Consider the following 11,869-nt stretch of genomic DNA (forward strand, 5'->3'; position numbering starts at 1 on the left):
CTGCAGCAGACGAGTTCTGCAAGTGAAGAGAATGTGATTAACAATAATATACACATCGCACAAAAACGAGGTTGTTTAAGCAACAAGTTGTGACCAAAACTTTAAGAAATCGCATCTAATAGCCGAAATACCCAAAATCCTACACCAAACAGAAACAGTAAAAGCAGTAATATTGTGAAATATTTTATTACAATTTAAAACTTTTCTATGTGAATATATTGTAAGATGTAATTTATTCCTGTGATGCAAAGCTGAATTTTCAGCATCATTACTTCAGTGTCACATGATCCTTAAGAAATCATTCTAATATGCTGATTTGCAGCTCAATTTCTCTTTTCTTTGCATGGAGACAGTGAGATACATTTTTTCCAGGATTATTTGATGAATAGAAAAAACAAATAGCATTAATTTAAAATGGCAATCATTTATAACATTATAAATGTCTTTACTATCACTTCTGATCATTTAATAGATTTTGCTGAATAAAAGGTTGTTGTTTTTTTAATCGTACTGACTTGGAACAACTCTCTAGTTCATGGACTCAAAAGAAATTAAGTACATAATCTAGAATTTTGATTTTCATATACTTTGCCTTTTCAAAATTTACATCTTTGCACTTTATTAAAGTTTTTTTTTTTATGTCTAGGGATGAAATGAAAGGGAGAAACAATTCCAGCACCAAGGCTGCTGAAAAGACTGGTGTTCACAGCTGCGCTCATGTTAACCTACTGTAGCCCATATTGACAATCACAAAGACAGTGTGACGGCAGACCTGATTGCGCTGGTTTCCCTGCATCCTCATTTCATACGCGGCATGTCTGGCGTTCTGCACTGCCATGGGTCTGTCTCTGCCGCCCAGGGCCTGAGGGGCAAACTGACCACGAGGGACAAACGATGGACCCTGCTGCGCCTGGGAAGAGTGCAATGAACAGTTTTAACAAAAAAAATATGATTACGTCTATTTATTAAGCTGGTATAAATATATTATGATTTTGCTGGTAAAATTTGATTAAATCATGATTTTTAAGGAACATAACCAGCAAATTACATACCTACCTACACATTTCTTGCCATTTTATTCATACGTTTTGTTATATTGGTGCATAAAAATGGCAACATTTTACAATAACGTTTAATTTGGCAACTGCATTGTTAACATTAACAATACTTCTACAACATTTATTAATCTTAATGTTAATCTCAGCATTTACTAATACATGTATAAAATCAAAAGTTTTATCTTTTAACATTAGTAAATGCCATGTGAACTATAATAATTAACAGACTAAAAGGCTGTAAGAATATATTGTTCCTAATAAGATAACTAATGTTTACAAACGAGACCTTATTGGAAAGTGCTACATTAAAAATCTTTGGGGGTAAAAATATTTAGCTTTATTATCCAGTCTTACAAATCCCCCCCCATAAAAATCTGTTATTTGCATGAAATAAATGCACATTCAATGTGAGTGTGTACTATTCGGCCGCTGTCAACTGAATTAATTGACCTTGTGAATTGATTCAACTCACTGGCTTTCAAAGGAACTGCGGGTTTATGCATGTTGTTAACATTTCAAAAGGAATAATTGCAAAACCTCAACATTTTTTTTTAATTGCTCCAACAAAAAAAGCACATTTTCACTCACTTTCATCCGTTTCTTCTTTTCCTTCATTCTCCGCTTAAAACTCTCCTGCAGGATATAAAAGCCTATGATGAGCTGAGTTGATGAAGTGCACATTTTTGTATCAAAATCAGTGTAATGGGTCAGAGGTCACAAGCCCTCTGCAGCACAGTGTTGACAGCAAACAACATTTATTTTATTGTCTCACATCATCATCTTTGCGCTTTTTGAAGATGTTATCCTCGGCCACCCCTACGGCTTGCATAATGAGCTCCACTCGCTCGAGATGGACAAAGCCGTTTTCTGTTAAGTAGCCCTAGAGAGAGAGAGAGAGAGAGAGAGAGAGAGAGAGAGAGAGAGAGAGAGAGAGAGAGAGAGAGAGAGAGAGAGAGAGAGAGAGAGAGAGAGAGAGAGAGAGAGAGAGAGAGAGAGAGAGAGAGAAAACATTCATATAGTGCATTTATACATTTCTCGCTTCAATCAATTCTAGATGCAGGGTTCATACACCTTTTCCAAGGTCAAATTCAAGCACTTTTCAAGCACGTTCAAGGTCCATTTTAAAGCTTTTTCCAGCACCTTAACACCACCGTAAATTACATACCAATACATAAAAACATTAAATAATAATGTTTTTATCACATTAAAAGAGATAATGCTATAAAAAGCCAAAATTGTGTTTCGTAATAGCAGAATATTTAAGCAAATCACAAATTTTTTTTTTCAAAATGTATCACTGTCTAAGTAGATAATGGCTTTGAATAATACTTTTCATTATATTCATGTCCAGATATTGCTTCACAGATAATGTGATTTTCAGGCTGTAAAACTGAAGTAATTTCAAGGGCTGAAAATATGAAGACATAGGATTTGAACAGAAATATTTTACAGGCCTTGGTTTTGGGACACATTCTTGATATAGACAAGGTTTGAACAAAATCTGAGATAGTGCAACAACTGTAATTCCATTTTAAACCAGAAGACTCTGACAGTGCACAGTCCCCTGCCTGATAAATAACCTATATTAATTAAAATATTTTTTTTATTTCATCGCCAAGACATATGTACATTTATCTACTGGAATAGTGTAAATATTGCATAAGGCCATCCTCAACCTTACAGTGGGCTACTTGTATGTCACTCCATCTGACACAGTTTCTGTTCAGCAATCAACAATTGGAATTATGCAATAAGCGAACGTTTGCAGGTTTTAATTTGCGGGTAGTTAACGTCACTGTGCTGTAACTTTGGCTATGTTCACTGCATATTCCACAAATGAACATGCCTTAACGGACATGCAATACTAACATTAGATTATCTCACAAAGTACTCTGTAACTAAGTGCCCTCTCAGACAGGACGCGGAATGCGCTGTGCTATGAAACCCATTTATTTCAATGGCTTGCGCCGCGCAAGGACGTTTTGTTGCTGCGTCGACCAAGGCGGAGGGCAGCATTGGCGAGCTTGCGCGCACAAAGTTTAAGTCCAATTTATACTTCTGCGTCAAACTCAAGCCGTAGCTACGCCGTAGGCTGTGTGTAGCGCGCGTACCCTTCGGCGTACCCTGACGTGCACCTCTCCAAAAATGTAACAACGCGTCAATTCTACGCGGACGCAAGCGCTGTGATTGGTCTGCTCAAACCGCTTCCACGGGTTTCACATGCTCCCTCTGCGTGCGTTAACGCGGACAACGAAGCAGAAGTATAAATTAAAACCAACGCGTAGTCTACGGCGTAGAGGCTCTGGCGTAGGTCCGACGCAGAAGTATAAATCAGCCTAAAGCCTGTTTTATGCTTCTGCGTCGAATCGACGGCGTACCCCCGCAGACCCCTCTGCGTCGCCGCGAACCCCTCCGCCGTAGCTCGACGTGCACCTCCAAAAATGTGTAACTACGCGTCGAGGCGATGCAGACCACAAGGGCTGTGATTCGTCAGATGCACCGCGATGCAGCTCAACCTGACGCAGAACCATAAAATGGCCACGACGCCGTAGGAGTGACGGCGTAGCTACGCCGTGGAGTTGACGCAGAAGCATAATGAGGCCTTAAAGGCACGTCAGGGTACGCCGAAGGGAACGCGCGCTACGCACAGCCAACGACGTAGCTACGGCGCAAGTTCGACGCAGAAGTATAGATTGGGCTTTAAAAATAGTTCAACTTTTGCCGCTGCACTCTGTGACGATTACCTGCGCAGCCAATAAAAACGGGGCATCCAAACAAGCGCGGAAATCACTTTATTTTATAATTACATTTTATTTCTCCATTTAATAAACAACCTATTCAGTCAGATAGGTATTTGTTGTGAAAGAAATACAGTTACAATTTCAAGCATTTTATCCAAAATTTAAGCACTATTCAAACCTTGAAAACACAACATGAAAATTCAAGCATTTTCAAGGATTAAGCACCCGTATGAACCCTGCAAATAGATAAAATCATGGTCATACCATTGTAAATAAAATTAAATGAATACAAATCCACATTGACTTCAAGCATGGGATATATGGAATTGTAAATATTCACCCCAGTCTTATGAACGATATCTTTGTAGATGCCAACCAGACGATCGATGGCACCCTCTCTGTTTGAAGACAAACCAGAGTCAGAACACACTGCAGCGCACAATGAAACAACAAAAGTGGCTTCTGTGAGCGTACCTGATCTCAAGAGATGGTAAGTGGGGCAAGAAGTCGTTTCCCACAAAGAAACACAAAAACACCCAGTCATCGACGCTTCGTTCAAAGTCAAATGGGAACGGCAGGCTGGCCATCGTTAACTCCCTCTCCAGATACTGTGGAGCAAAAAAACATTATATACAGACAAACATGTTTACATAAATATACATGATCTGTTTTCTCACTAATTTGGTATTTTTTTTTACAATTCACAATACCCAAGCTTTGTGGCAGCAATTTTGCACATTTTCCTTATAAAGCATAAAAACCTAGTTTATAGTGACCATGAAATCAAAATGGACAATTCTTGTTTTAATAGAATTCTATAAACTTCTGTTAATAAACATTGCAGTATTTATTATATAAATTATTTATCCGTGCACATTTCTTAATTGATGTGCCCTTGTAATTTTGAATCAAAATATTTTCCCCTGCGCTAGGGCTGGATGATATGGCCAAATTTTATATCACGATATATTTCTTAATTTCGGTCGATACGATGCCATAACATTTGGTACACAAATTGGGGGAATTTTTTTCCGATTTAAATCCCATTTCCTGCATTTACATAAATTTAGGGACTATGGTGTTACAAAATCCAGGAAATAATTAATTTGATAATGATAAATTCTGCCAAAAATAAAAGTAGGCTACTAAAATATGTCTTACTTTTTTCAAGACTTGAGATAATCATTTTATAAACTCAAAAATGTTCACCATTAATGTTTTGTGTGTAAATAAAACTGAAATATACAGAAATTGAATAAGGTTATCAAATAGTCTGTACTGCATAAATTATAAATTAAATACAGATTAATCCTTATTAAAGCTACACACATTCTTTAGACAAGATCAGGGAGTAATTTGCTCTGTTCCCCTTTGTTCTTTGGTTAACTTTACTGACAGACAGAATTGGCTGCTGTCCCTTTAAGATCTGTCGCTGATGAGAGGATCTTACGCATTTAATTTTCTCATTTGGCTCCTCTTAACTTTCATTTAAGATTTTATTTAACTCATTTAGACTGTTCTTGTGAGGATACAATTGACAAAACGGACATTTTGCCATAAATGTGTGTGTTATTATTCAAGCGCTAAAGAAAGAGAACTGGATTCTGCGCGTCGTGTGCGTGCGTCAGGACATTCACAGGGAGCGATATCTGCTCATTAGAACTTTCGGTGAGCTATTTTTAGAGTGTGGACGTGACGTTCCTGGCCGCGGACGCGCGCATCGGCACAGTCTATCTCCTGATCCTCGTTTGATGTGTTCCCGCTGCTAGTCGGACTCGGCAGTCACACTCCGGCACATTTTGCAGCACGCTGAAACACCACTGAATTTGTCTTTCCACTCTTATCAACTATTTCGTATGCTTTCTCCTCACTTGTGGAAGCTCGTTCAGTCACATTTGCATTGCGGTCAGGGGCGCTCATTCTGTGGCTGAAACTTGCCGCGTTGGCGATCCGCTGCTCTGAGCAGTGGCTGCGTGTCTGTGGTGTACGTCATCACGAAAGTAGGCAATTGTGTTCTGCTCTTTCTGACGGCTGCGCGCCTAACGTCAGTCAGTGACAAATGCTGCTATGTATTGTATGTATTGTATGTATTGAAATATCGAAAATGTGTTTAAAAATCATATCACCGTTATCGAAAAAAAAAATATCGCGATATATATTGATATTGAATTATTGTCCAGCCCTACCCTGCACCTCTTACTGCTCTTATGATGACGGCGGAAAAGACTATTGCAACTTCTGTTTATTGACTTAAAACTAAAAAAATAATCTAATAACCGGACAAATTTAGACAATGTTAAAAGCATAAAACACTTAAACTGGAACAAACCTCTCGTAACACAGCCAGTCGGATGAATATGAACTCCTGTTCTGATACTGGAATTTTGCCTGCAAATTCATCATGCTGAGAGAAGAGACAAAACACACGTTCACAATCAGAGGTAAATTGAGTTCTGGGCATAGGGATGGAGAGGACGAGTCTGTTACCTCGCCCTGTTTTTCTCGGGCCAGTCCCTGACAGTCTTTGATCTCGTGGCCCATCTGATTACACAGGGCGCAGGGTCTGGGTTGGTTGGGTTTAAACTCTTCTCTTATAATGGTAAAGTTGGGTTCATGTGTCGCCAAACCCAACATTATCAAATCAGCTAGACGGGGGAAAAAAAACAAATAAAATAAAATCAGTTTACTGAATTAAATTCTTCTAAAATGTTTTATTATAGACAGTTCAAAATCCTTTATAGCTAGAAAAGTTTCAGATAATGGCAAATCCAGAAAGTACAAAGACAAAACGTTTGTATAACAAACATGGTCAATGTTCTCAATAAATGTTAATAATGGCAGCTTTCAGTCATATTCATATATTGAAGTACTGTATCTTCTCTCCAGACTAATCAGACGCAATATAGGTTTCCTCATTCGTCCACTTAGTGCATTAATACTACAGACAATGTTTTGCGTCAAGTCCCTTTATACATACTAATAAACACAAATAGATTTAATAAACCCCTCTCATGATCTCAATCATGTTCTGTAGCTTAGTCAGCATGAAATGGAAGTTGCAACCGAATTTACTACCATATTCTGACATTTCCAACTGAAATGCTATCAAACGAGAGAGAAAAAAAGTAGAATTTTATCCATTGGTTATTGATTACATCATGAAAATGAGCACTGTACTACCATTTCATGCTGACTTTAAGCTACAGAACACGATTATGAGAGGGGTTAATTAAATCTGGTGTTATTATATGTATAAAGGGACTTGATGCAAAACATGTCTGTAGAATTAATGCACTAAGTGGATGTCTATGACATCAAGTGAGCATATCAAAGGAAGAGCAAGTTAGTGCATGGATGAATTTATTATTTCATGCCGACGCTACAATGATATTTGGAACCAAGTATTTAAGGACACACTTTCAGAATTTTTCTCACTTAAGTCTAAACTAGATGATCAAATTCACTTTAATGCTTTTTAAACAAAAAAACAAAAAACACTTTACCATCAGCTCCACAGAGACAGTGATGCGTGTTTGGGTCGTGATTTGGCTGACCTGGAAAAGAAAATGACCCGAATGACATATTAGACCAGCGAAGCTCTTTGCTAACCACATTTTAAACTGTAAGTTGTTTATTTGAAACAGAACACCAGAGGAAAAGGCTTCAAACTATAATCATACCACAAATCAAAGCAATATTTAAAAACTTTCACAATTTGATGTTCTCAGCTCTACCTCTCTGTCTCCTGATGAAATCCATAATTTTATGCTCTCCTTCACCAGGAACACTGGCGTCCGACAAGAAAACCTGCAGGACAAAGTAGATATTTATTAATTATATCCCACAGCAAAATAAAAACTCAAGTTTTAATTGCAGTTCATTTGAGTAGTCGTATGTCCTACTGTGATATTGCGCCACCCAGGATCATTGGTCAGTCTGTCTGAGACGTAATATCGCAAACATTTGGCCAAATTATCCATGAACTCTGTTCCCTAAACACAAAACAGTAGATGTCAATAGTGAAACAATCAGGATGACATGTTTAGCCAGTACATCAGAGGACACATAACTTCATTAAACCATCCAAAAAGTATGAAGCCTTACAGGGGTGATGCAGTTACTGTCAAAACGTTCTTTAATTCCCTCAGGTGGCAGGTAACCACCTAAAAAGAGAAGCATTAATCAAGCAAGGAAACTAGAGAATCAATGCGTCACAAACACCAAATCAGATTTTAGTGCTCATTTAGTCCAACTTGAACATATTACTGAATTCTTTTAAGCTATGTTGGGTATGTAACAAAATTGCAGTTTAAAACAACTATGACACCGTTCTCTCACTTTTTCTAAGTGAGAGCGAATCCGCGCTTCTACGTGCAATGGGCTATAAGCATAAGCACGGCAAACAACCATCAAACAATAAAAATTGCAAAACAAATTTTGAACATTTGTGAGTAGGCTAAAGCATCTTATTTTGTACGTGGGTTGTGTGACTGTTTACAGTAAGCAGACACGTTGCTCAAATAAAGAAAAGTTGCGAAAATAAAGACATGCCTACATGGTAAATTTGACCTGATATGGTGGTTCTAATGCCCTGTTTTTAATCTGGTTTAATCTAAACAACTTTTTAACAACGGGATTGCAGGCTGAATAACACAATTTTAGTAAAAGTCAATGACTGGGAGAATTTGATTGAAAATCTGTTATAGGCTACATTTGGAAAAACAGCCATCAGTTAATTTTCGCCTGTGGTGGTTCTAATCATCGTATGGTCCGGTAAATAACATTATGCAAATTTTATAGGACGTAATGGGTTACAGTGATGTGTGATTGACATTTTAGCACTTCACCGCGCTTAGACTTGCGCGTCTATGTTAAGTGCATTTTTGAGAAACGCAGGGCTGCAGGCTGTGCACAATGTAAATGCCGTTTACGTTCGGGTCCAGTCGGGTTCTAAAGGAAATGACGTCAGGACGGGTCGGACTCGGATCGAATTTTATCGGGCCTGTCTCGGGTTGGGTTTTTCTTTAAAAAAAAAATTATTTATGCACGTCGGGTTCGGGTAAGTAGTGATTCGGGTCGGGTACAGTTTTTAGGACCCGAGAAGACCTCTAGTTTGCAGCACTGATAGTGGCGCTCTCAAAGTCAGCTCACGAGTACCAAAATTACTTATTTATCGTGACTTATTGCGCTTAAATGGTCAAATACATGAAAAATTTGGTCAAACTGCCTGACTTGCAGAGTATTTAGGTAAATACAGTAAGTTATTGAACATAAACAGTTGAGAAAATTAACCCATGTTGTGTGACAGCAAACTGGATCAGTGCATAAGCTCTTAAAGTGACAGCAGCCTAATAATCCTGCTGATGCATGATATGTTAATCAAAAAACTTCGCTGCTCTTGACTTTTGTAACTTTAATTGCAAGTATTAATCTGTATTTAATTTTTACAATGAAAACTATCCAGTGTTATTTTACATTTGAGACGCACCAGAAAATCTGTATTTATTTGTAACCGTTTGCAATTTATTCCTATTTTATTACCGTTTACTGTGTCATTTATTTTGTAAATGTAGTTCAACAATTAAAAAAAGCCACCCAGTGCTGTGTGTAAGCTATTACATCAAATTTACAGCAGTAAAATTATGGCGGTGTAGGCTATATGGCCGTTTTCTCCGTGGTATTGAATATCAATGTTTTTCAAGGCACATACACGTTGGAAATTACAGTATTGTGACAACACTACATGCAGGTAAACAAAATATATTGTTTTTAGGTAAGTGTTTATTTTCTTTTAAACCAGTTATTTTAATTGTGTTTTAATGATTTAATTATTAGCTTTTGATCAACTCACGTACCCACTGATTTCCATCACATACCCAATAGACTAGGTTCACCAGCCCCAGTTTGGGAATCCCTGGGTTAGTGAATGATGTTGTTCTCACCTCTCTGAATAACTTCTTCTCTCATTTTCTGTTTTTCCTCTACAAGCTCCGCTCCTTCCTTAGACGCCCGGAAACGTCTTGATCGCTGCTGATTCATTTTGGCACGAGGAGCCTACAAACAATACAGATGAGCAGCACAAGAAATGCTTACTGAAACTGTCAACTACAGCATGCATAATTCATGCATGCACCATTTTATTTTCAGAGCATTAAAGAAATGATGGATGGTCACGTTATTTACCCGAGTCCTAAACCATTTTTTGTTTTGGAAAACTGTTGACCAACTACATAGTAATATTTTTAACTGAATGTCATTATCTTATAGTTTGTGCATTTGATATTCCAGCTTATATATTTTCCATCACCTTCCAGGAAAAATCTATGAATTTATAGCTGTTACGGAAACACATTATGGCCCAATAATTTCCAGCTAGTTAAAAAAAAAAAAAAACTTCAGATTTAATTTCAAAAATAAGTACTTTATTTTTCATTAAATGTTCAATTTCTTTATTGTTTATTGTAACATAAAAATGGTGGTTAAAAATGTATTCCCAGTGGCTCACTGCTGAATGTATGTGCATTATTAAAAGACATTTTCAATACAATGATCCAGAATTTACTTGTTTTTCTCTACAGAGATGCAGCAGTAATACTAAAAAGCAAGTGCTGTTGTAACTGGCCTAATAAAGAAGATATTAAGATGATTATGAAGGATGATACATACCACACCATCAATTGCCATGTACAGAACCCGTCTCGGTCGAACAATGTTAAAGAGACGGTCAATGTATTCAAAAATGGCAACCATCATTTCATCTTCATTTTTAGGTGCTGGCCTGCGAATGGTTAAACATGTTTTAATACAGTCAATTGAAGGGATAGTTCACCTAAAAATTAAAATTATGTCATTTACTCACAGTCTCACCCTCAAGTTGTTCCTAACCCCTATAAATTTATTTTTTGCTGAACAAAAAAGATAAATTTTTAAAGAACGTTTGTAACTAAACTGTTGTGGGGCACCATTGACTTCCCTAGTATGTTATATGAAGTCAGTGGTGCCCCACAACTGTTTGGTTACCAATATTCTTTAAATTCAATCTTTTGTGTTCAGCAGAAGAAAGAAATTCATACAGGTTTAGAACAACTAAACCTTAGTAGACGACGGAATTTTCATTTTTGGGTGAACTATCCCTTTAAATACATCAAAACATGTCAACAAGAGAGAATCTTACTTGTCCTCAGGATGTGTGCACGGGTGAATAATTCCATTCATGTCTAGATACAGGTTGTCAAACTCCACTTCATTTGGGTTCGGTTTGCTGGTATCAACTGGGATTTTAATTCCATTGTACTCCTTGGCCTGAAAATAAGAAATGTAGATATTACATAATATATAAAGATATTAAACCTAACTGACCAATCTACCAAGTCTAAAAAAACTGTCCGACTACATTTATTTACATGGCAGAGCTGCGTTCAGAAGTGAATGTGGGTACTTGAAGCAACTTCAGTTTCACAATCGACTGAAAATTTGCATACTTCTCTGTGATTGGTTGCTCATTCGAGCGGTCTCGCACAACTAGTCACCTTAAAATGCGGTCTAGAAGAGATAGTAACCTCTCAAGGTGTTTGAGACACGACCAGAAAGTCGGATCTCGAATTTAACTACGGTAAACATGTAATCTATTCAGCCAAAAAGATTAAATTGAATACAATTAAAACCACAAACTCAAACAAACAAACAAACACAAAAACAATCTGAAACGAACTCGATCACATGTAAGCGTCAGGATTGTAAAGCTTATTTCATTGTTTACAACCATTTTAAGTGTATGATTAATTACATAATTAATTAAATAATTCTTCAGATGCTATTGTGTTTGTGTCTTACCTTCTCCTCCAGACAGTGTACAACTATCGACGGATACTTCCGACTCAACCAGCGGGAAAAAGCGGGGACTCCCATCTCCCGTAAAATTCAACACTTTTAAACGAAAGAGCAACTTTAAAAACGATTAAAAACAGCGAAACACGCAGTAGGAGGAAAACAACCAGCAAACACAGAGCACGCAGTTGATTTACCAGCACCACAGCACAAAACTTCCGGGTCAGCAGGAAATGATGCAGT

General features: G+C 37.4%; 1 protein-coding gene across 2 annotated transcripts in view; it reads right to left on the reverse strand.

Moving 5' to 3' along the window:
* Positions 1–11,869, reverse strand: part of xrn2 (5'-3' exoribonuclease 2) — a 32,725-nt gene extending 20,856 nt beyond the window's left edge. The window contains exons 1-15 of one of the 2 annotated variants that reach the window (XM_077219791.1): positions 11,633–11,869; positions 10,974–11,101; positions 10,466–10,577; positions 9,742–9,853; positions 7,904–7,962; positions 7,702–7,791; positions 7,534–7,606; positions 7,303–7,353; positions 6,287–6,444; positions 6,129–6,203; positions 4,274–4,407; positions 4,140–4,197; positions 1,831–1,938; positions 1,647–1,691; positions 773–910 (exon numbers count right to left, since the gene is read on the reverse strand). In XM_077219791.1, the coding sequence (XP_077075906.1) occupies positions 773–910; positions 1,647–1,691; positions 1,831–1,938; positions 4,140–4,197; positions 4,274–4,407; positions 6,129–6,203; positions 6,287–6,444; positions 7,303–7,353; positions 7,534–7,606; positions 7,702–7,791; positions 7,904–7,962; positions 9,742–9,853; positions 10,466–10,577; positions 10,974–11,101; positions 11,633–11,707 (1,416 nt within the window). In that variant the 5' untranslated portion in view covers positions 11,708–11,869. The remainder of the gene's footprint in view (positions 1–772; positions 911–1,646; positions 1,692–1,830; positions 1,939–4,139; positions 4,198–4,273; positions 4,408–6,128; positions 6,204–6,286; positions 6,445–7,302; positions 7,354–7,533; positions 7,607–7,701; positions 7,792–7,903; positions 7,963–9,741; positions 9,854–10,465; positions 10,578–10,973; positions 11,102–11,632) is intronic. The other variant, XM_077219792.1, reaches the window with a different exon arrangement.

The sequence above is a fragment of the Siphateles boraxobius genome, unplaced genomic scaffold (genome assembly GCF_051911475.1).
Source record: "Siphateles boraxobius isolate OS27281-9 unplaced genomic scaffold, OSU_SipBor_1 8, whole genome shotgun sequence".
NCBI lineage: Eukaryota > Metazoa > Chordata > Actinopteri > Cypriniformes > Leuciscidae > Siphateles > Siphateles boraxobius.